Source organism: Castor canadensis, chromosome 3 (genome assembly GCF_047511655.1).
Source record: "Castor canadensis chromosome 3, mCasCan1.hap1v2, whole genome shotgun sequence".
Classification (NCBI taxonomy): Eukaryota; Metazoa; Chordata; class Mammalia; order Rodentia; family Castoridae; genus Castor; species Castor canadensis.
The window spans coordinates 160,197,162-160,223,731 of NC_133388.1; the positions used below are offsets into that span (position 1 = coordinate 160,197,162).

At 36.0% G+C, this 26,570-nt stretch overlaps 1 protein-coding gene across 15 annotated transcripts in view; it reads left to right on the top strand.

The window, feature by feature from the left end:
- The window catches only part of Vps13b (vacuolar protein sorting 13 homolog B), a 699,658-nt gene that overhangs the window by 80,967 nt on the left and 592,121 nt on the right, over window positions 1–26,570 (top strand). For all 15 annotated transcript variants that reach the window (XR_012446367.1, XR_012446368.1, XR_012446369.1 and 12 more), the window contains exon 16: window positions 11,458–11,582. Coding sequence is in view for 12 of the 15 variants with exons in the window: in XM_074068910.1 (XP_073925011.1) it covers window positions 11,458–11,582 (125 nt within the window). In the remaining 3 variants the exon portion in view is untranslated. The remainder of the gene's footprint in view (window positions 1–11,457; window positions 11,583–26,570) is intronic.

Consider the following 26,570-nt stretch of genomic DNA (forward strand, 5'->3'; position numbering starts at 1 on the left):
TTATCCATCTGCAAAAAACTGAAACTAGATACATGTTTATCACCCTGTACTAGTATCAATTCAAAATGGATCAAGGACCTTCAAATCAGACCCGAAACTCTGAAGTTGGTATAGGAAAGATCAGGAAACACTTTGGAATTAATAGGTATAGTCAAGGACTTCCTCTGTAGAACCCCAGCAGCTCAGCAACTAAGAGAAAGTATGGACAAATGCGACTTCATAAAACTAAAAAGCTTCTGCTCAACAAAAGAAATGGTCTCTAAACTGAAGAGACCACCCACAGAGTTGGAGAAAATATTTGCCAACTACACATCAGACAAAGGAGTGATAACCAGAATATATAGGGAACTCAAAAAACTAAACTCTCCCCAAAACAATGAACCAATAAAGAAATGGGCAAGTGAACTAAACAGAACTTTTTCAAAAGAAGAAATTCAAATAGCCAAAAAACACATGAAAAAATGCTCTCCATCCCTGTCCATAAAGGAAGTGCAAATCAAAACCACACTAAGATTTCACCTCACCCTCCATTAGAATAGCCATCATCAAAAAAACAACCAATAACAGGTGTTGGTGAGGATGTGGGGAAAAAGGAACCCTTGTACACTGCTGGTGGGATTGCAAGCTAGTGCAACCACTCTGGAAAAAAATTTGGAGGCTTCTTAAAAATGGAAACGTAGATCTACCATATGATCTAGCAATCCCACTCCTGTGGATATACACAAAGGAATGAGATACAGGTTACTCCAGAGGCACCTGCACACCCATGTTTATTGCAGTGCTATTCGCAGTAGCCAAGTTATGGAAACAGTCAAGATGCCACACTACTGACAAATGGATTAAGAACATAAATTTCACTGAGTCATGAAGAAGAATGAAATCTTACCATTGGCAAGTAAATGGATGTAACTGGAGAACATCATTCTGAGCAAGGTTAGGCAGGCTCAGAAGACCAAAAATTGTACTCCCTCATATGTGGACTTTAGATCCAGGGCAAATACAGCGTTGTGGTTGGCTTGGGTCACATGATAAGGGGAGAGTACATACAGGAGGTATGGGGATAGTTAAGAAACCCAAAACATGGAAGTATTTGATGTCCCCATTGCAGAGGAACTAATACAGAAACCTTAAAGCTACAGAGGTCAATATGAGAAGCGGATGAGGAAGTAGTGAAAAGGTCATTTAGAGATGAATCAACTTGGGATGTAACACATTTGTACATAGAAGCAATGCTAGGAATTTCTCTGTATAGTTATCCTTATTTCAACTAGCAAAAATGCTTTGTCTTACTGCTTATGTTTTCTCTTCAACACAATTAGAGATAAGGGCAGAGCAGGTTCTGCCTGGAAGTGAGGGGGGCTGGAGGGAAGAAAGAAGGGGTGGGGCTTATGGGAGAGAAACGGTCCAAACAATGTATGGGCATGTGAATAAATGAATAAAAAAGAAATGCATCTCAAATGATAAACTCAAATGTTGAGTTATAAATGTCCTTTCTAAGAAGATACAGGTATATAATTAAGTGGAGGCATTCAAATTCAGTTTTATCAACAAAGGGAAACCCCCAAAGCATTGAATTTTAGAATGAGGGGGCAGGGGGGGAAAGGGAGGGGGCAGAGTGGGTGGTAAGGGAGGGGGTGGGGGGAGAAATGACCCAAGCCTCGTATGCACATATGAATAAAAAAAAAAAAAGAATGAGAACTAAAGAGCATTAAATTTCTTTTTTTCTTTAATTGTTGTGCTGGTAGGGGTACATTGTGGCATTTACAAAGATTCTTATAATATATAAAATATATCAAACTTGAATTCACCCCTTCCATGAAGAGAATTACATTTCATACCAAGTATTAAAAGATTCAAGGACTTCACACATAGATCCCTGTCTGTAGGTCCATGGTTTATAGTTAAGTGTAAAATTGATAAGAATAAAATTAAAACTGAAAAAAAAATGTAAAAAAAAGAATTCCAGTCTTCGCATTAATAAATCAGTGTTTCAAAAAAAAAAAATCAGTGTTTCAAAAAAAGTACTCAATTACTGTAATTTGAATGTTGTCAACACAAAACTTGGGGAAACTTTTTCTCTTAAGTACATACGTAATCCTCAATTTTACGTATTCCACAAAGTGAAAATATTTACTCTGACCCATAAGACAAAAGTTTGCTTGCCCCTGTTATAGAGTATATATTGAAAATTGGCACAAATAATTAATACAGGAGATGTTTTTTCAAATTTGCTAAAGTAATTTATGAAATGACTGTATCAATTTGTATTCCTAACAGATGTATATGAAAAAACATGTCTTCCAAATCCCTATGGATTTGCTTGAAGTCAAAAATGACTGTATCCAAGGGGTTTCGATTCTGCAATAGCCTTCTTGACCTCTTTGAAGCATCTGTTGTAGTGGTAGCTGTAGTAAATCCTGATGAATAGCAAAGCCTTAGAGTTAGAATTTTTAGGGTACACTCACCTAACTTATTTTCAACATATGTTTCAAGTATCAGATTCCTTGCAGTGTCTTAGGTATTTAAATATTCAAAGAATGAGTTTCCACATAAATAAAGAGGACCTGGTAAGATAATGATATGTTTGGTCTCTGGGAAGAGGGGTCTGAAAAGATGTAGGTCAAATGATAGGAAACTTCAGCTAGATACCATGAATAAGTTCGAGAGAGAGAGAGAGAGAGAGAGGGAGGGACGGAGGGCTTCCTTGGTGGTCTCTGCCAGTTTAAGATTACTATATTCACTTATGTACAGTGAGTATATCAACTACATTCAAGTTTTAGGTTTCCTTCCCTTTCCCTATTCCTCTTCTGTGCAGTCTCCCCTTAGTTTGTGACCCATGTCCAATAATACTGCATTTGTTTTAGGTCTATAATCTTCATTTGAAGGAGAACATGCGATTTTTGGCCTTCTGAGCCTGACTAACTTTGCTTAAGATGATGTTCTCCATTTCCATCCATTTACTTGTGGATGACATAATTTCATTCTTCTTTGAGTCTGAAAAAAATTCCATTGTGTATAAATACCACATTTTCTTAATCTGTTCATCAGTAGTGGGACATCTTGGCTGTTTCAATAGCTTCACTATTGTGAATAGTGCTGCAATAAACATGGGTGTGCAGGTCCCTTTTTAATAACCTGAGTTGTGTTTCATCATGTATATCCCTAAAAGTGGTATTGCTGGATTATATGGCAGATCTGTGTTTAGTTTTTTTTTTTTTTTTTAAAAGAGCTTCCATATTGTTTTCCATAGTGGTTGTACTAACTTACATTCCCACCAGCAGTGTCTGAGGGTTCCTTTTCCCCTGCTTCCTTGCCAACATTTGTTGTTGTTGGTTTTCTTGATGGTACCAATTCTAACAGGAGTGAGGTGGAATATCAGCGTGGTCTTGCTTTGTATTTTTTTATGGCCAGGGATGGTAAGCATTTTTTCTTGTGTTTTTTCTCCATTTGGACTTCTTTCTTTGAAAAAGTTCTGTTTAGTTCATTGCCAACTATTGGTTCATTGATATTTGGGTAGTTTAGTTTTTTGAGCTCCCTGAGAACAGAATTCTTTTTCTTGTATAATGTTTTATCTAATTGAGGTTCCAAGTGAGTGTTCCCATCATCACATTCTTTATAGATGTTCATATGTAAAGTTTTTTTGAACTTGTAAGCTGTACAAAAAGAGGAGTTTGTGGAATTTTGCCTGTGGTCTGTCGTTTTCTTTGCCCTGTGTTTTCTTCAGAAAGTTTTATTGCTTACAAATTAAACAAGGAGATGAATGGCTTGTGTAATGAAAACTATAAAACATTGCTGAATAATAAGATAACAACAACTGGAAACACATCCCCTGTTCAAGGATTGAAAGACTTAAAATTGTTTAAAGTGTCATTATTATGAGATGTAATCTACAGATGGGATTCAGTGCAATCCATATCAAAATTTCAATGATGTGTTTTTTGTAGAAGTAGAAAAACCCATCCTAAAATTGATATGAAATGTTGAGTGACTTAATAGCAAAAACAATCTTGAGAAAGATTGAAAAGGGGAGGATTCCAAGATGGTCACTAGAGGGGGGAAGCAGAAGGTGTGCTTCCTAAAGTAAACGCTTGGACAGATACTGGAGATACACCTGGCAGGAAAAACCACCAAGAAGAGGCAAAACTGACACCTCCACACCCCCAACCCGTGCACAGCATCCCCTTGCCACGTTAAATGGAGAAACCAGGAGGACTCCCGCCCTGCCAGATGCCAGCTCCTACCCTGCTTGGGAGAAGTAGACCACCAGGTGAGCTAAGTGCCATGCAGTACTCCCACAGACAACCCAGCATAGCCCCGTGGACAGACTGACCCCCGCCCAGGGGGGAAAAATAAACCAAAAAACTGAATAATAAACAAGCAGCTGGAAAAAAAAAGACACATAACAAAGAGGGCAGGGAGCTCTGAGCTCTGGAGAGAGGGGGAGGGGCACTCCTTCATGTGAATTGTAAATAAAAAAGCCAATCAGACAAGGTAGGAGCAGCGGCCCCCGCCCAGCAACCTTGGAGAGGGGGAAGCTTGTAACAGTGGCTGTTGTGTAGAAAGCTCCACCAGAGAGTTGCAATCGCAACAGGTGGGTAGGGCTGTATACTGGAGAAAACAAAAGGGGCATGCGTCCAGAAGAACTCTAAATACACAAAGGCTGTTGGGCTAGGTGAATGTAAAGCTCATTCCTGAGATCTGCGATGAATAAAGCCTGCAGCAGCTGCTGGCTGACAGTAGGTGGCAGGTGAGAAGCAGCCTCAGATAGACATTCACAAAGCTGTCTCCAGACTCTTTTTTTTTTTCTGTTTGGTGAGACTGAAACTCTATTACATTTGAACTTGGGATTTTTTTTTTCCCCCTTGATGAGACAACAACAGAACTAATACTCAGACACGAACACCAGGACTGGATGCTGAAGGACTAGCAACAAATCTATTAAGAATGAAACTTTATTGCATTTGAACTTGGGAAATTTTATTTATTTTTTATTTTTATTTTTATAATAATAAATAATATTATTATTTTTTATCCTCTGTCTTTCTAATGCCTGTTTAGCTCACTCTGTCCCTGTTTATTTCTTCGGGTCTGTTTTTTTGTTTTGTTTTGTTTTGATTTTTTCCCTTTTTCTTTACCTTCTTTACTTTCCCTCTCTCGTCACCCTTCCATTTTAGAGAGGAATGAAGAAAACAGATGCCCAGATCCAGACTCCAACAAAACGAAGATAAACTATGCCAAAAAGCCCAATGAAGCCCACAAGAACAACCTGAAAGGAGAAATCCTGCAAGTAATCAATGAGAATTTTATAGAGATGATACTGGATATGGTCAACCAAAATGTCCAGGAGACACTTGAACTTCCTAGACAACAAAAATAGGGAATTTGAGAAAGCACAAGAAAAATAAAAGAACCTGTAGAATCACTGAATAAACACCAAAGTGAAACAAAGAACATGATAAAGGGATAAATGAACTCAGGATGAAATAGGCAATATTAAAGAGGAAGCAAATCAGGATATGGAAAACCTCAGAAAAAAGAATGAAACAGAAATGCAAAACAAAATGGAAGGCCAATCCAGCAGACTAGAACAAGCAGAGGACAGAATCTCAGAACTCAAAGATGAAATGGTAATTAAAGAAAAAACCGAAGAACTATTAGTTAAACAACTCAAGACCTGTGAAAAGAAAATGGAAGAACTTACTCCATCAAAAGACCAAATATGACAATCATGGGCATTGAAGAAGGAGAAGAGGTACAAGCAAAAGGAATGCATAATGTATTCCACAAAATAATAACAGAAAATTTCCCAAATCTAGAGAAAGCTATGCCCATACAGGTACAGGAAAACTCCAGAACTCCAAACAGACTTGACCAAAATAGGACTACTCCATGACATATTATCATTAAAACAACAAGTACAGAGACTAGAGAAAGAATATTGAAGGCTGTAAGAGAGAAAAAAATAAGTAACAGACATAGGTAAACCCATCAAAATCACAGCAGACTTCTCAGCAGAAACATTAAAAGCAAGAAGAGCTTGGGCTGAGGTCTTCCAGGCATTGAGTAAAAATAACTTCAACCTTAGGATACTCTACCCAGGAAAACTGTCATTCCAAATAGATGGAGCAATAAAAGTCTTCCACGATACAGAGAAACTAAAACAATATATGACCACCATTGCAAAACATTCTTCAAGGGATTCTGCACACAGAAAGTGAAACCCAACATAACCATGAAAGGGCAGGCATTACCAAACTATAGGAAATGAAAAAGCAAGAAAGTAGAGAGTAACATTGATTTAGCTACACACAATCAAACCCTCAAACAATTAAGACAACTATATGACAGGAATCACCACATACCTATCAGTACTAACACTTAATGGTAATGGACTTAAGTCCCCCATCAAAAGGCACCACTTGACAAACTGGATTAAAAAGGACCTAAAAGCGTATGTTAACTCCAACACAGTGATTGTAGGAGACTTTAATACCCCACTACCATCAGTAGATAGGTCATCCAAACAAAAAAATCAATAAAGAAGTCCTAGATCTAATGGCTGGAGGTGTGGCTCAAGCAGTAAAGCGCCTGCCTAGCAAGTGTTAAGCCCTGAGTTCAAACCTCAGTACCACCAAAAGCAAACAAGGAAACCAAGAAGTCCTAGATCTAAAACATACCATAGATCAAATGGACCTGGTTGATATCTACAGAACATTTCATCCAACTTCTACACAATATACATTTTTCTCAGTAGCCCAGGGAACCTTCTCCAAAATAGATCATATCCTAAGGCACAAAGCAAGCCTCAGCAAATATAAGAAAATAGGAATTTTAGCATGCATTCTATCTGATCACAGTGCATTAAAACTAGAACTCAAGAAAAATACAAAAAACATGCAAACACCTGGAAACTGAATAACTTATTGCTTAATGAACAGTGGGTCATTGATGAAATAAAAGAGGAAATTAAAAGTTTCCTGGAAGTCAGTGAAAATGAAAACACAACCTACTGGAACCTATGGGACACAGCAAAGACAGTCCTGAGAGGAAAATTTATAGCCATGAGTGCATATATTAAAAAGACTGAAAGATCCCAAATCAATGACCTGATGCTACATCTCAAACTCCTAGAAAACCAAGAACAAGCAAAGCCCAAAACACATAGTAGGAGAGAAATAATAAAAATAAGAGCTGAAATCGATGAAACAGAAGTGAAAAAACCATATGAGGAATTAATGAAACAACAAGTTGGTTCTTTGAAAACATAAACAAGATCGACAGACCCCTGGCAAACCTGACTAAAGTGAGAAGAGAAAAAACCTAAATTAGTAGAATCAGGAATGTAAAAGGGGAGATAACAACAAACACCATCGAAGTCCAGGAAATCATCAGAGACTACTTTGAGAACCTATATTCAAATAAATTTGAAAATCTTAAAGAAATGGACAGATTTCTAGATACATATGATCATCCAAAACTGAACCAAGAGGGTATTAATCACCTGAATATTTCTATAACACAAAATGAGATTGAAGCAGCAATCAAGAGTCTCCCCAAAAAGAAAAGTCCAGGACCTGATGGATTCTCTGCTGAATTCTATCACACCTTTAAAGAAGAACTCATGCCAACCCTCCTTAAACTGTTCCACGAAATAGAAAGGGAAGGAAAACTGCTGAACACATTTTATGAAGCCAGTATTACACTCATCCCAAAACCAGGTAAAGACACCTCCAAAAAGGAGAACTATGGGCCAATCTCCTTAATGAACATCGATGCAAAAATCCTCAATAAAATAATGGTAAACTGAATTCAACAACACATCAAAAAGATCATTCGCCACGACCAAGTAGGCTTCATCCCAGGAATGCAGAGGTGGTTCAACATATGCAAAACAATAAATGAGTAAAATTCTATTGTGTACAAATACCACATTTTCTTAATCTATTCATCAGTAGTGGTGCATCTTTGCTGTTCACATAACTTGGCTATAGGATCATGTCGTCTGCAAATAGGGATATTTTGACAGTTTCTTTACCTATTTGTATTCCTTTTATTTCTTCTTCTTGCCTGATTTTTCTGGCTAGGAATTCCAGGACTATGTTTAATAGCAGTTGGGATAGTGGGCACCCTTGTCTCATTCCTGATTTTAGGGGAAATGGTTTCATTTTTTCTCCGTTAATTATGATGTTGGCTGTAGGTTTGTCATAAATAGTCTTTACAATGTTGAGGTACTTTCCTTCTAGTCCTAGTTTTCTTGGAGCTTTTATCATGAAGTGGTGTTGGATCTTATCAAAGGCTTTTTCTGTATTTATTGAGATGATCAACTCATTTTTATCTTTGCTTCTATTAATGTGCTGTAGTAGATTTATAGATTTGTGTATGTTGAACCACCCCACATCCCCTAGATGAAGTCAACTTGGTTGTGGTGAATGATGTTTCTGATATGTTACTGGATTTGATTTGCCATTATTTTATTGAGGATTTTTGCACCGATGTTCATTCAGGAGATTGATGTACAGTTCTCCTTTTTGGAGGTGTCTTTGTCTGGTTTTTGGGATAAGTGTAATACTGACTTCTTGCACCGATGTTCATTCAGGAGATTGATGTACAGTTCTCCTTTTTGGAGGTGTCTTTGTCTGGTTTTGGGATAAGTGTAATACTGACTTCATAAAATGAGTTAGGCATTATTCCTTCCCTTTCTATTTCGTGGAAGAGTTTGAGGAGAGTTGGTATGAGTTCTTCTTTAAAGGTCAGATAGAATTCAGCAGAGAATCCATCAGGTCCCGGACTTTTCTTTTTTGGGAGACTCTTTATTGCTGCTTCAATTTCATTTTGTGTTATAGATCTACTGAGGTGATTAATAGCTTCGTGGTTCAATTTTGGAATATCATAAGTATCTAGAAATTTGTCCATTTCTTCAAGATTTTCCAATTTATTAGAATATATGTTCTCAAAGTAGTCTTTGATGATTTCTTGGATTTCTGTGGTGTTTGTTTTATCTTCCCTTTTGCATTTCTGATTTTACTGATGTGTTCATTTTTATATTTTGCTAATTGAGGTGTTTTTCTTGGATTTCTGTGGTGTTTGTTTTATCTACCCTTTTGCATTTCTGATTTTACTGATGTGTTTATTTTTATATTTTGCTAATTGAGGTGTTTTTTTTTTTTTTGGAGGCATTGTTTTACTTTTCATTTAATGTTATGTTTAAGTCATCTTATTCAGTTTTTTTTTACTATAGGTAAAATTATTATTTTATTTCCACTTACTCTGCTTCATACAATTTTACTGCTTCTGAGTGTTAATTTTTAGCATGCTGTACTTTTATCCCATTTTTAAAAAAGTGAACCACTGTGAAAGTCACTTTAATTAACACTGTGCTACTTTTTCTTTTTTCTACATCAACTACTTATAAGCTTTGACAAGGGGTTTTGACAAATGATTAGATTATATATTTATTATAAATCTGTATATCTGATTGCTAAAATGTAGATGAGATTTATTTTGAAATAGTTATTTTTGATACGGTGGATGATGGGAAGCACAACATATTATTTTAGGTATAATAATTTGCTAGTATATAGATGGTAATTTCTTTGTCCAGTAAGCCATTTTACATTGTAATTTTTAACTGCTTACATATTCTTTTAGAAGCATCTATAAGGCAACATGTAAGTATAATAAAATGTTTAAAAAAATTACCGAATAATATCCCAAAGTCCTTTGGAAGTCAGCATAAAACCAGCAGGGGATCTCCTCTACCCCCAGTTTCATTTGAATACTGTTAATAATAGTATCTGTGATTATACTGTTGGGACTTGATGGAAGTTCTTCATAACTCTAGAAATAGTTCGGCTTCAGACATTGTTTTAATAATTGTATTTTATATTAAGTCACGTAATTGGAAATTTTAGAATCTTTTAACTACAGGGCCTTTGTGAGGAAACATGAAATGTCAGAATTATTACAGTGTTTCCCTACAGTGTTGTGTAGAGTAGGTCTTCAAAAATAATGATTTTGAAATGCCTTAAGTTTAAATTTATGATTTTAAGTGATAATTTTAGCATTAAGAATGTAACTTTTTTGGTTTTCTTCTCAATTTTGTATTTCTTGCCAATTTGTTTATAGCAGGACCCATAGAAACTATTAACTTTGTCATTTTCACTTTTCTTGATATTAGTTAGACAGGTAGGTCCTTTCAGTGCAGTTTTGTCTGAAAATCTGAATAATGTCTTCCTTCCAAATGTTATTTTATTCAATGAAAAATGACTCCTTGAAAGCTAAAGAATGATTTGACTTGGACAGTTTGAGAAAGGTCAGGGGCATAATAGATTTTTAAAAACTATTTGGAAGTAGGTTAATACTGCAGTCTGTCTGTCTGTCTCACTCCTGGGGATTGAACCTAGGGCTGCCTGCATGTTAGGGAAGCTATACCCATTATACTCTTTTAAAGTAAATGATCATTGTTTTCTACTCATTAAATAATTGCATTTTGTTTTGGAAAGTAGTTATGAAGGACTGAACATTTAATATTAATTCTACAGATTAATGAAGTCATTGTATTATAAACATAAGTCCCACAAATAAAAAATAATTGCTAAAGATAAATGTTGGAGTTAAGCTGCTTTTGCATGTTATTGGAAAACAATAACTCTTTTTTCCGTATTCCTGTGTATTAGTCTTTCTATTGTAATGTTATCTTCTTTTATATTGGACATAATTAGACTTTTATATATGGACATAATTAGACTGGGAATATCATCAGTTCTCTGTAACGCTTCATGTAAAATATGATGATGTGTTTCTTTCTAGTGAGATAAAATTCATTGTGCAGGAATTTCAGGGATTGCTTACAAAATTTTTTAGTGTGATCTACTTGGTTTAAATTTAAACAAATGGACAATATATATTTCATGTACCAAATTTTCTAGAGCTTAAAACCTGAAGTATACAATTATTTTTACAAAAGAAAGAAACAAGTAACATTTTAAAGATATTTTTCAATATCATTTCTGTGTGTGCCCAAGGCAAGGTGAAGTTGAAATATATTTTTAAGATTGTTCTTGTTGCTAATGTTCTTTTAGTCAGATTATATCAACACTACTTTATTTAATATGTAATTTAGAATGTGGAAAATGCACTCAGGTGTTTATATTTATGGAGAAATATGTACATTTCAGCACATAATAAAACTTTATGAAGATCTTGTATAGAAATACAATGGGATACGAAAACAGTTCAAAAAGCTGTGAACTTTTAGGTATATTACATATTTAAATCTTTTATGTTTGATTTTTGTTAATGTCAAATTGAATAAAATAAAATGCTGGTTGTTTGGGAGTAGAAAAAGAGTGGAACATAATTGTTGTGCAGCTGCTGTTAAGGAAATTGAAACTGATGCATTTCATCCGGTGCTTATTAAAACTTTGTGAACATTTGGATTGCTTCTTTTTCTTTCAGATATTTGGCTGCCAGGCGGGACTGACATCTTTGGATTGTAGCGGGTCTTACTGCTTATCTGTCCCGATTATACCCTCTTTCAGCACTGCTCTTTACGGTAAACTTCTGAAACTCCCCACTTGCTGGTAAGTATTACATGTTAAAATATGTTTTATGTTAATTTTAATTTCATGTAGAAAAAATCCAAAAGTATTTGTGTTATGCCCATATGTCAATTTTTTGCAAAAAATAGGAAAAATTCTGAAGGTATATTCTACTGAGACTAAAAAAATCTTTTTAATGTCTGAAATGTTAGTTCACAGTATCTGTTGTGATAGTAATAACTGTTGATGGGGTAATAACTGGTAATTCATGTTGCAGGTATAGCAAAATGTTCCTTCAGATAGTAACAGAAAATATAAAGATAGTAACCCTCTCTACTTTTTGATTTTCTGAAACACTATACAGATTTAAAAGAGTTACAGTTAATATCAAGGCCAAAGTATTTGTCTCTTAAATAATTTTTATGTATTCATAGTGACTGAGTAAAGTATACCCATTACATAGTTATTTAGAATAATTTTGATAATTTTGGTAGTTACATATTGGAAGAAATAGATTTTTAGGCCTTAATCATTTTCATTCAGGATTAGTTGCTTTATTTGGAATTCATATTTTCTTAAATTCAAAGTGATTTATAGAAAGGCAATATTTATATGTTTTTAGTTTAAAGTAATGTTTTTTATATAGTAACAAAATAATTAAGTCAATCAATAGTGTTTAAATATGTGATTTTCTATTGAAATATTTTTCTATTTTAAAATATGAAATATTTCAATTATTTGTAGTGTATCTTGTTTTATTATCCTAATTAGTAAACTTAATTTTACCAAGTTTTCATTAATATTTTATTAAAAGTAGCATAAATTCCAGAAAGTATATTTTTTATCCAAACCCCTTCATTTCCTTTAATAATGTGTAACTTATAAAATGAATTTAGTAAGGCAAATGCTCACATTTCTATAAAAATTGCCAATTGGTTCAGAAAATTATAAAAAAATTATAGCCATCATAAAGTCTTAGAATGAATTGTCCTAAAGTTATCCATAATTTTTCTCAACAAATTTCATTTCATTATTATTCGTTTGTATTTATTATGTTATAGAAAGACAGATTTTATTTGCATATACATAACATGTTGTATTTGAGCTAAGTTTTATATTCCATTCTGTTCTACCATAGGACTTACCATAGTTGATTTGTCGGTGTTCATTTTAGTTATTATCTCTGGGAACTGTTGTCTCAGATATTCTGCTTTATTTATTTTTTTGTAAGACAAATAATTTTATTGTAAACAGTGCAGCTTACTTATAGAAAGTTCTGATAGAAAATTCCTAACATGTTTAAAAAGATAAAAATTGTCAAAAAATTGAATACTTAAATAAGTAGGGTTTATTTTAAAGATATGATAGGTTGCTGTAAGTGCCAAATTGATGTAAAATGTTTATTGACATCGACATCTAAGAGAAAATATTGTAATTGAACGTTAAAAGCATGAGGTTATAGAATGATGATATTTATTTATTTGGATGTGTTTTGTATTTTTTATAGATAAAACTACTTTAACATTATTCCAAAGATAATTTAGATGCCTTATAGATATATTTATTTTGAAATGGTTTCTTTAAATTATTTTTCTTAATATAAAAGTAAATTATCTTAAATGTAGTTCATTTATTTTTAACAAGTCTAACTTGAAAATAATAAATACAAAATTCAAGAAATTGAGATTCTGCTTAGCTACTTGCTGTTGGAAGTTTATAAAATAGTAGATAAAATATATAGTACGTGAATTGAATCAAAATTCATACAAAATCTGGGAATCTTATTTAAACTCAGTGAACATTTTTGTAGTAGAACATCCTGACTGTGTCATCATATGTCAATTCTGTTCCCTCATGATTTTTTGTTTCCCAGATTATACGAACTATTCTATTTGATTTGAAAAATTCACATAACAGAGTTCCTTAAAACCACATGTGTTTCATAAGTATATACATTTCATTTATTAAAAAATACATATTTCAGAGTTCCTTAAAGCCACATATATGTTATATATATATATATATATTTCATTTAATAAAAAATTCGCATTTCAGAGTCCCTTAAAGCCACATATATGTGTTATGTATGTATTTCATTTAATAACAAAGAACATTTTTAATACAGGGTTCAGCTTTTGAAGCAGACATTTTAGAGCGCATTATTAAAACTTTTTTAGTGTGTTTTGGGTTAGTAATGAGGATATAAACGTTTATGTAAATGAGCAAAACATTTTATGCTTCTTGTTTAAAATTAGAGTATTGTATTATTTGCACATTGATAATTTATTCATTCTTGCCCCAGAATTTTAATTTAAGTCTGTTACTGAAGTTTGTGTCAACATTTTTTTATTCCTTTGCTGTTTTCTTTTTTTAAATTGTTGGAGTGGGTTGGAGTACATTGTGGCATTTACAAAATTTCCTACAATATATCGTACATGTGTTCACTCCCTGCACCATCTCCTTTATGCCCCACTCCCACATTTGGGCTATAATATGTATATACATGGAAGTGCAACAAGGAGACTCCCTGTATAGCTATCTTAAACAAGCAAAGGTGTTTTTTTTTTTCTTTTCCAAAATCAGAGAATAGGAGGGCAGAACAGATCTGCCTGGGTGGGGGGTTGAGGGGAGGTGTTGGTACGATTGGGGGAGGTGAAGGTGGGGGAAGGGGTGTGGGAGAGTGAATATGGTGCAAATACTGTGTACACATAAATGTAAATGGAAAAAGTGATATCTGTTGAAACTATTCCAGCTTCAGTTATGTTAGTGGATATATAATGCCATTCTTAAGTATGTTTTCACTACCCATAATATGATAGGTGCTGGGCTATCTGTTGGGATTGGGGAAAGAGTACTGTAGAATGCAAAAAGGATAAGAGGTATTGCTTGGCCATTGAAAATTAGTGAAATGAAGACACATGTGAAAATAGTTGCCATTGCATTTAGAAAATCACGATTAAGTAGTGTGTCTGGTGTATTTAAAGAAAGGAGAAAATTTCCTTGAGTCCTCAGGGATACCTTAATGGAGGTGGTCATGTTAGGTTTGGGCTTTAATGGCTGAAGTTGATATCAGTATATCACAAGATACAGTGGGGGAAAAGTTGGAAAATTTCTTGAGCCTAGACTTATTCATTGAATAAGGATGTCAATACTGTTTTTTTGTCTTTCATGGAAAGATTGTAGCATGTGCAGGTGGTATTCATTGTGATAATTCCAGGTAGCCTTACATTGTATATTAGTTAGATCACCCCCCCCACCGCTATCTTTTCTCCCATCCCCTCCCCACCCCATTTAAAGTAATTGCAAGAGTTTTCATTGTTTTATTTCAAATATGTATATGAAGTCTATCAACCATATTCCCTCACCTTCATCTCATCCATTGACTCTTCCCCTCTATACTTTTTAATGAGTATTTAAAAGTAGTTAAACTAGTTCAATAAATAATTGATCCCATTTCTTACTGATCAAATTTGTTACACTCCAACTATAATGCAGTTTCAAATTCACTTAATTATGTGCTTTAAATGATTTTATTTATTGAGATATATGCAACATGTTTTGGAGGTTAGGACTGTAGAAATACTACTTTGGCTTAGAAAGTCATGGAAAACATGGAAGAGTGAACTTTTAGGTAGATTATTAAAGCATAGGTAGGATCTGAAAAGAGAATACTGTACCTTTATTTTTCTTTTAGTGCTGGGATAGAACCCAGGGTTTTGTACACGCTAGGCATGTGCTCTGTTACTGAGCTATATTCCCAGAAATTATGTATATTTTAATACTAGCTTGATTTAAGTTTTATAACACCTTGTGAGGTAGGGTGATATTTCTTCCTACAAAACTAAAGTTCAGAGATACTAAAAAATTTGTTTAGGGTCACAGTGTAGCTAGATGAGGATTTTCATGGGACTATTATCTTATTGCAAAGTCTTTGATTATTTATTTATTTTTGTGGTACGGAGGCTTGAACTCAGGGCCTTCACCTCGAGCCACTCCATCAGCCCAATTTTTTTTGTGATACGGTTTTTCAAGATAGAGTCTCATGAACTGTTTGTCCGGGCTGGCTTCAAACTGCGATCCTCCTGATCTCTGCCTCCTGTGTAGCTAGGATTTACAGGCATGAGCCACAGGAGCCCAGCTAAAGGTGTGAAGGCCTGTAGACATACATTGTCTTTACTTCACCAACTTTTAATGCTTAGTGTGCTTCTTGCCTTACAGTAACAATGAATTTCTGTGGATTTAGAGGCTAGTTATGATATTATAGTTTATAAGTATCATAATTAATAAATCTGAACTCTGCTAGTATCAGTTAATAGTGTATAGATACTATGTTACCCATCTCATAGAAGTATGGCTGTTAGATTTAGGTGGAATCTTAGGCACTGACTCAGTTCCTTTTTTTTTTGTTTATTCATTTATTCATATGTGCATATTTTGTTTGGGCCATTTCTCCCCCCTGCCCCAAACCCTTACTTCTCCCTCCCACCCCCCTCACCTCCAGGCAGGAGCTGTTCTGCCCTTTTCTCCCATTTTGTTGAAGAGTAGACATAAGCAATATAATAAAGAATTAGTGTCTTTTCTAGTTGAGATAAGGATAGCTATACAGAGAGATTCCTAGCATTGCTTCCATGCACAAGTGTATTACAACCCGAATCGATTCATCTGTACCAGACCTCTTCACTAATTCCTGGTCACCTTCCCATATTGACCTCTGTCGTTTTAAGGTTACTGTATCAGCTCTTCTGCAGTGGGGACATTAAACACTTTCAAGTTTTGGGTTTCCTGCCTATCCCCCTTCCTCCCGTATGTGCTCTCCCCTTAGCGTGTGACCCAAGTCCAACAATCAGTTTCTGAGTCTTTATGTCACATTTTTTTTTGGGTGGGGTTTAACTCAGGTCCTTTACACTTGCTAGGCAGGCTACTCCTTGAGCCACTCGCCAGCCCTGTGTCACACTTTTTCTTTATTGTCATCTAGTCACTGCTTGAACAGTTTATTCAGAAAAATGTTAGCTACTTCGTAAGGCAGTCAGATGTTGGGCAGCTCTAAATTTCTTTTATTGAATCAAAATCTTTCATGTGAAGTTCATACTCAGATTTCTGCCTGAGAATGTTTCTTCTCTCCCATAATTATTTTTATGTATGTCATAAGTCATTGTCATTGTTACAAGAATGTATGAAAACACATATTTATTTTCAAGATTGAAGAATTCCTATAAGCACCTTACTCAGCATAATGCCAGATACCTTAACTTGGATGTTAATTTTCTGATATCCATCATTCAGTTTTTGTCCTTTGCTTCTGACTCATTTCACTTACCCAGAATTTTAATGTCTTTAAAATTCATCTTGTAGCATATATCAGAATTTTGTTCTCTATATATTCATTCAGTCATTTTTTTTGGTAAAACTGAATGTTATGCATCTATTTTATATATATACCCCATTTCTTTTATCCATTTATCCAACATTGTACACTTGGGTTCCTCCCACCTTTTAAATAATGTGAATAATGCTAGCTTTTTGCCTAGGCTGGCTTGCAACTGTGATCTTCCTATCTGTGCCTCCACATCCGGCCCAGTACTAACTTTAAAGTTGCTGGTTAGACTGGTTTGCAACTTGAATTGGTTACTTTGGACATTATTGATTTTTCAACACATATTGATTAAAATGAACTGGAATTTAAATATACATTTTTAAATCAGTTAACTGAAAATTTAAAGATATTAGAAAAAATAGCAGGTGTAGTTGATAAAATTACTGTTTATGGAAAAAAAAGCTAGGTAAACTACCCAACCTCTGTTTTGGGGTTTGGTTCATCTTTATTTTTCAAATAAGTAAATAGCTCTTTTTCATTCTAAATCAAGTATTCTTTTGGATTTTAGCATCTATCTGAAGAGAAATATTCTTCTAAGTTCTAGCATCAAAATATATTGTTTTTGTCCTTTTTACTTGCAAATATTTAGATACTTGATTGCTGTTGGGAATTTATAGTTTTACATATTCTGTCTCATTTTTTTTTGAGAAGGAGTAATATTTTAAGGTGAATATCATAATTAACTTAGTTTTTTTTTTTTTTTTTTTTTTGAGTTCTGGGTGGCCTCAAACTTATGATTCTCCTGCCTAAGCCTCCCAAGTGCTGGGATTACAGGCATGTACCATTGTGCTTGGCTGCTTAATTTACTCTTGAAGTATTCTTATTTTACTTTTATAAAATCTCTTGAGTAACTTAAAAAATTACAAAAGAATTAGACATCTAACTACACCTGATAATATATATATATATATAATTTTAATAAGTTTTCACAATACTCTTGAATTCCATAGAATGTGCTTTATATAGTTTTCCACAGTTGTTTGTTAAGTGAATTATGCCAGTGTCTTTAGCAATGTTGTTTTCATTTTAAAATTAGCTATGTTTGGGGTCCTAGGCAGACGATATGCAAAAGTATGGAGACCCTTTCTGAAAAATAAACAAAAGTAAAAAGTCCGGGGGGTTTGCCTGCAGTGGTACAGTGTTTGCTTTGCAAGTGCAAGGCCGTGATTCACACCACAGTACTGCCAAAAATAAAATAAGTAAATAAACAAACAAAATATAATTATAGTATGTTTTAAATACAGTGAAGTTCAAGAATTTTAAGTGTGCATTTCAGTGATTTCTTGACAGATTAACAGTCATTTAACTACCACCAAAATGAAGATACATAATATTTTTGTCACCCTCAGGGTCCCTTCCTGTCCTATTACAGGCAATCCCTCCCTGTTTTCCTAGAGTATCTCTTCTGAACTCAGGCATGCAGGGTGTGATTTAGACTGTCTGTTCTTTGCTTTGTTCTCTATCTTTTCCCCAAACCTAGCAGCCCATTGATTTCTCATCTCATTTGCTTCTGGGATCACTAGCCTATATGACTGCCAGAGACTGAGCATATAGTATTTGTAGTTAAATTTTTTTGTTTTGATTTTTGAAACAGGGTCTTGCAATGTAGCTCAAGCTGGCCTTGAACTCACAATTCTCTCTCCTGAGCCTCTGAGATTCTGAAATTACAGGCCCAGTTTGTAGTTAGAGTTCATATACATTCATGTGCTTTCATTTCATGCATCATTGTTTTGCTCAGGTAATTGTCAAAAAAGATGGTTTATAATGCATTTGTATTAGGTCTATATTTTACATATGAAAGAGAACATGAGAATTTTGGCCTTCTGATCTTGGCTAACTTCACTTAAGATGATGTTCTCCAATTCCATCCATTTACATCCAAATGACAAAATTTCATTCTTTTTTGTGGTTGAGTAAAATTTCATTGTATATGAATACCACGTTTTCTTAAATCGTTTGTCAGTAGTGGGGCATCTTGGCTATTTCCATACCTTAGCTATTGTGAATAGTTATGCAGTAAACATGGGTGTGCAGGTGCCTTTGTTGTAACCTGACTCACATTCCTTTAGGTATATCCCTAGGATTGGAATTGCAGGATCATATTATGAAACACCAGTCACACTAAGGGGAGGAATATTAATGTATTATTATTTGTGAAACCTCTCCCAGAAAGTCTGACCTATCATAATGTGTGTTAATGGTCTTACCAATGTTTGTTTTTCATCATGTTTTTGTTCTGTTTGATAATATCTTTAAGTAAATGACTAGCTAAAAATAATACTTTTCTATAAATTTTTAAGAGTGTCTAGGTATATAGAATTAAATGCAAATGAAAAGCATAATGACAGGTAGATAGCACCTATCTTTATTTCAGCTGGATTTTTCCCTTTCATTTTTTAGTAAGGAAAAGTGCACTTGACATGTTAATAAGCAGGAGGGTGCTGGTCAGAAAAAGTTTGGGACAGTGTGTGAGATGGTATGGTTATTTAGGCTATAGACTCGTGATAAAGTCTAGTGAAGGACTGGATAAATGGTGAGGAATTGAAGTAGGTCGGAGGGGAGTGAGAAGAGGATGTTTCAGATGATTCTAGATAGCCAATCAATGCACAAACATTGGAGGATATCAGAGAATATTTTGAAATCAGTAATCTTTATGGTAAAAGTTGCTAGAAGCAAAGTGTTTTAGTAAGAAAAGTTAGAAGTCTATAATCAAAAAGTAGCCTAAACACACCTGTTGAAGGTGTATGAGTTAACTAGTCTTTAAGAACAACTGTCTAAATTCTTCGAGCATCAAGTAAGAAAATGCAAACACTATGTCTTATGCATATTGACATTCCTAGGGCTACAATGGTACAGAAAGATTTTAATGATACGTATTGAGCAAAAAAAGGTTACAAAGTAGTGTATAAAAGTTTTCCATTCATGTTAACAAAAATATACTTGCATATCTATAAAATCTTGAGCTTTGGTTAATTGTTTGTGATGGTTTCACATAGCCAGTGTATGACGTGGTCTATGTAGTACAAGGGTTAAGGTATTGATCTCAGAACTAGATTGCTTGCACTAGGTTGTCTTCTCCACTTGCACTACCTTTGTGATCTTCAGAAAGTTACTTTGTCTCCTTGTGTGTTACTTTCCTCATTGTAAAAGGGTCAAGTTCATAATTTCTACTTTAGTATTATTTCTAGGACTGATTAATTTGACAAATATAAGTTGTTTTAAACAGTGCTTATGCATGTAGCTGTTACTATTGCCTATTTTTGTTTGATAAGGATACATTACGAGGGGAGAGGCAAGATGGCATATTGTTGACATCCTGATAGTGCAGCAGCTACTAACTACCTGAAAAAGAAAGATCTGAGGAACCCATGGGGTTCCATAACCAGCAAGAAGCAAACCCACAAGAAGCAAATCCACAAATAGAAAAGCAAGTAACCATGGGAAGAATGGGAAGAACAACTTGCTGCACAGCACTCCAGATCCCACCCCTGAAGTCGCTCCGTGGCTCCAGGCTCCATTACTTGGTACTCTAGGCAGTAAGATCTTCTTCCCCGCACACACAGGAACTTGGAGCTCCACGCTCCCTGTTACTACACAGCCTGCTTCCTTCACCCTGAAATGCCAGGGAAACCAGTGTCTCTGTGTAAGCAGGACCCATGGCTCCTGCTGCTCCACGGTTAACAGAAGGCCAAGCCAGCAAGCTTGGTTCCCCCAAGCTGGCAGCAGTGCCAGTGTACTGTGGTCCCAGAAGACTATGCTGGCAAGCAGCCCCCAGAACTCCTGCTACCCACAGGCTTGGTTTTCCTGAACCAGCAGCAGTGCCACTGTACTGTGCTCCTTGCCTGCATGGGCAATCAGGCCACAGAACTCCGGCCGCCTGAAAGCTTGATTCTCCTGAGCCAGCAGTAGCTGCCGTGGCTCCTAGTAGTTGGCACCAGCAAGCAGGCCCCAGGGCTGCCTCTGCCTGCAGGATTGGTTCCCCCTGTGCTGGCAGCAGCACCACTAGACTCTGCTCTTGGAATTCTGGTCTAGCAATCAGGCCCATGAACTGCCCCTGCCTTCAGTCTTGGTTCTTCCAGGCTCTTCCAGGCTGGCAGCAACGTCACTGGACTGTGCTCCTGCAGGCCTGGACCAGCAGTCAGACACCAGAACTCCTGCTGCTCACAGGCTTGGTTTTTCCTAGCTGGCAGCAGCCACTGTGGTTCCTGGTAGCCTGCTTGGGCAAGTAGGCACCAGGGCACCCACTACCCGAAGGCTTGGTTCTGCCGTGTCTGCAGCGCTATTGCACTGCCCTCCTGGAGCCCATGCCTGGTAAGCAGGCCTCAGAGCTCCCACTGCCAGAAGGCTTGGTTCCCCTGTGTCTGCAGCAGCTCTCTTGGCTCCTGGAAGTCCACACCCAAAAGCAAATAGACCCGAAGGCCTCTGCTGCCTTGTGGACACCAGATGATTCAAGCCTGCTGGCTTTGCTGCCTGTGTGTACTACCCTCAACTTGCTACTCAGTGCCAGGAGCCTGCTACCACAGACCTAAGTGAACCCCAGGTTGCATGCTTTTGGCTCCAGGAGGCTTCCCTTCCCACAGAGCATGGAGGACCAGCTCTCCCCACTGTCCCTGACAGCAAGAGAGTCCTGGCTCCTCCGTCAAAGAGTGAGAATGACAGATTCCCCACTAAGGGGAGGAAAGCCCTCACCTGCCACTCTGCAGGTGGCACCAGAAGCCCTGTTTCCTCAAGGTACACAGAAGATCAGTGTTTCACACTGCACCTCCCTGCAGGAGAGCTCTCCTAAGAGCTGGAATCCCAGCTTCTCCACCGAGTCGCAACCCTCTACTCTGCTGATGCTAGGAGGCCTGTCCACCACAGTTCACAGAAATCCAATGCTCCCCACTGTGATGGTAGGACAGCCCTTGTGCCCCCATCAAAGAGCGGGAACTCCAGCCCTCTAGCTGAGGGAAGAAAAAGAGGTATTCTGTAATACAACAAGAACGTTGCAAGGGGCAATGTATCCAGTATGCTCCTCTCTGAGGAATACTGCTGGAGCTAAAGGAGAAAAAACTCAAAACCCCAATTACAGCATCAAAAGGGATTAAAACCCTAACCAAAATCAGCTCCAGATGTGTTAATCTCAGTGCAGAATTAAACATCAAGACAACTGCTCTCCAACAAAAGCCAGTTCCACAACTAAGAATCTAAACACCTGCATAGAGGAGGAGCTATCAAATAATGAATTTGAAAAAAACTTTAGAAAAATGATTAATGACCTCAACGAAGAAACACAAAAGTTAGTATTTGACCTCAAACAGGACATGAATAAGCAATTAAATGAGCTCAAAGAGAATACAAACGGATGAATGAAATTAAGAAGACTATCCAAGATATGAAAGAAGAAATCAGTAAAAATAGGGAAACCCTGAAAAATAATCTGAAATAAACAACTTAGTATCGCTAATAAATACCTCAATCGAAATCTGGTGAACAGAGTGGAACAAGTTGAGAACAGAGTATCAGGAATGGAAGACAAAGTAGAGGAATTAGACCAAATAGTAAAAGACCATGCAAATGGAACATGCAGGATATCTGGGACACCATGAAAAGACCAAACCTAGGAATATGGGTGTAGAAGAAGGAGAGAAGATATAAAGTAAAGCCACCGACAACTTACTAAACAGAATAATAGCTGAAAACTTCCTTAACCTTGAGTAAGAGAGTCACCAGATTCAGGAGGCCTACAGAACACAAAACTGTCAAGATGAAAAAAGAAACACCCCCAGACACATCATAATCAAAACACTCAGCACACAGAACAAAGAAAGAATTCTGAAAGCTGCGAAAGAGAAAAGACAAGTCACATATAAAGGCAAACCCATTAAAATAACAGAAGATTTCTCAAGTCAAACTCTAAATACAAGAAGGTCATGGAAAACATAATTCAGGCCCTGAAAGCAAGCAACTGTCAACCTTGATTAGTCTACCCAGCAAAACTATTCTTCCTAATTAAAGGAGAAATTAAAACCTTTTACAAGAAGGTAAAACTAAAGGAATTTGTGACTACCAAGCCAGCACTACAGAAGATACTTAAAGGACATATATAAGAAGAAACTAGAGTGAGACAGGAAGACTCAAGAAATAATAAATCCTTTTGAGCAAGCAGACCAATAAACAAGGAATAGGTAAAACTAAACAACAGGGTCATAAAAATGACTGGAAACATCAGGCACCTCTCAATTTTAACACTGAATGTAAATGGGCACAAAGTCCCAATCAAAAGTCACAGAAAAGCAGATTGGGTTAAACAATAAGACCCAACCATATGTTGCTTACAGGAGAGTAATCTCACTGGAAAAAAAAAAAAAGGCACTGGCTTAGAGTCAACGGGTGGAAAAAAGTTTTCCAAGCAAGTAGACCCCATAAACAGGTAGGAGCAGTCATACTCATATCTGACAAAGTAGACTTCATACTAAAATCAATCAGAAGAGACATTGAAGATCACTTCATGTTAATGAAAGGAACAGTTCATCAAAAGGAAATATCAGTCCTTTAACATATATGCAGCAAACACAGGGACACCCATCTACATTAAAAAAACTCTAATGGCCCTATGAGAACAGATAGGTATTATCATAGTGATAGTGGGAGACCTGAATATCCCACTGTTACCAATAGACTGTTCATGCAAACAAAAGATTAACAAAGAAACCTCAGATCTACTCCATACATTAGACCAAATAGACATAGTTTATATCTGCAGTGTATTTCACCCAACAACTAGGCAATACACATTCTTTTCTGCAAAGGAGTATCTCCAAAATAGATGATATTTTAGGACACAAAGCAAGTCTCAACAAATCCAAGAAAACTGAACTAACCCCCTGCAGCATATCAGATCAGAATGGAATAAAACTAGACCTCAACAACAAAAGAAACCCAGAAAATCTGCAAACACATGTAGACTGAACAATACACTGCTAATAAACCGATGGGTGACCAAAGTAATAAGGGAAGAAATTAAAATGTTCCCAGAATCCAATAAAAATGGAAATACAACGTACCTGAATCTGTGGGTCACAGCAAAGGCCATTCTAAGGGGAAAGTTTATAGCGATATGTGCCTATGTTAAAAAAAAGAGAACTCTCAAACAAATAATGTAATGGTGCATTTTAAGCTCTAAGAGCAAACAAAACCCAAAACCAGCAGACAGAAATAATAAAGATTAGAGCTGAGATCAATGAGATTGAAACCAAACAAACTATACAAAGAACCAGTGAAACGAAAAGTTGATGCTTTGAAAAGATTAACAAGGTGGACAAACCCTTAGCAAACATGACAAAACAGAGGAGGGAGAAGACCCAAATTAATAAAATCAGAGATGAAAAAGGGGCATAAACACAAATACTAATGAAATCCAGAGAATCATTAGAGAGTACTTTGAAAACTTAAGTAAACTGGAAAATCTAGATGAAGTGGATAAATTCCTAGATACATATATCCAACCAAAATTGAATCAAGAAGATATTAACCACCTAAATAATCCTATTATATGCAATGAAATTGAAGCAGTAATAAAGAGTCTTCCTACAAATAAAAACCCAAGACCTGATGGATTCACGTTCAAATTTTACCAAACCTTTAAAGAACGACTCACACCAGTATTCAGACTTTTCCAGGAACTAGAAAGGGAAAGAACACTCATTCTATGAAGCCAGCATTACACTCATTCTGAAAGCCATTAATGACATAACCAGAAAAGAGAATTATAGACCAACACCTTTAATGAATATAGATGCAAAGATTCTTAACAAAATACAGACAAATAGAATTCAGCAACATGTCAAAAAGATTATCCACCACGACCAAGTTGGTTTCACTGCAGGAATGCAAGGATGGTTCAACATACTTAAATCCATAAATGTAAACAAAACCAAGGACAAAAATCACATGATCCAAATAGGGAAGAAGAAGTCAAACTATCCCTATTTACAGATGACATGATCCTATACCTAAGAGGTGTCACAAACTCTCCCAAACAACCAGTAGAAATCACAACTTTCAGCAAATTAGCAGAATAGAAAATTAACACACAGAAATCAGTAGCTTTTCTATATACCAACAACCCACAAACTGAGAAAGAAATCAGGGAAACAATCCCATTTACAGTAGCCTCAAAAACAATAACGTACCTTGGCATGAATTTAACAAAAGAGACCAAAGACCTTTTTAATGAAAACTATAAACCACTGAAAAGAGATATCGAAGAAGACATCAGAAGATGGAAAGACTTGTTGGTAGAATCAACATTGTGAAAATAGCCATACTACCAAAAGCAGTCTACATGTTAAACGCAATCCCTGACAAAATTCCAATGACATTCTGCACAGAAATAGAAAAAATAATCATGAAATACATATGGAAACACAAAAGACCTTGAATAGCTAAAGCAATTCTGAGCAAAAAGTCCAATGTTGGAGGCATCACAATACCCAACTTCAAACTATATTACAGAGCAATAACAATAAAAAACAGCATGATATTGAAATATAAACAGACAGGAAGACCAACAGATAAAAATAGAAGATCCAAACATAAACCCATGCATCGATAGCCAACTGATCTTTGACAAAGGAGCCCAAAACATATGGTGGAGAAAAGATAGCCTCTTCAATAAATGCTGCTGATTAAACTGGATATCCACATGTAGAAGGCTGAAACTAGTTCCCTGTCTTTCATTCTGTACCAAAATCAATTCAAAGTGAATCAAAGACCTGAATATAAGGCCTTAAACTTTGCAACACCTCCAAGAAGCAGTAGGAAATACACTGGGACATATAGGCATAGGGAACGACTTCCTAAACAGACCTCATAAGGCTCAGCATCTAAGAGAAAGAATGAACAAATTAGGCTGCATCAAACTAAAGAGCTTCTGCACACAATGGAAACAGTCACCAGACTCAAGAGACAGCCCACAGAATGGGAGTAAATCTTTTCCAACTACTCATCTGATAAGGGACTAATACCAGAATGTACAGGGAACTCAAAAAACTCAACCCCCAAAGAATCATCACCCCAATGAAGAAATGGGCACATGAATTAAACAGGGAATTCTCAAAGAATAATGGCCAATAAACAACGTTAAGAAGTGTTTACCTTCCCTGGTTATAAAAGAGATGTAAATGAAAACAACACAGATTTCATCTCACCCCAGTTAGAATGGCCATAATCAAGGGTCATAAAACAATGCTGACAAGGATGTGGCAAAACAGGAACCCACCACACTGCTGGTGGGAATGCAAATTAGTACAACCACTATGGAAAGCAGTATGGAGATTTTAAAACACTAGTGGTAGAACTGCCATATGATCTAGCGATACTGCTTCCGGGCATCTACCCGAAAGAATGTGAGACAGTATTCAGTAGAGACACCTGCACCCTGATGTTCATCACAGCATTATTCACATTAACCAAGCTCTGGAAACAACCAAGATGCCCTACAACTGATGATTAGATCAAGATACTGTTTTATATATACACAGTGGTATATTTCTCAGCCACAACGAATAATGACACATGGTTTGAAGGTAAATGGATACAATTGGAGAGCATCATGTAAAGTGAAGTTAGCCAGAATCAGAAACACAAAAGCTGCATGTTTTCTTTCATATGTG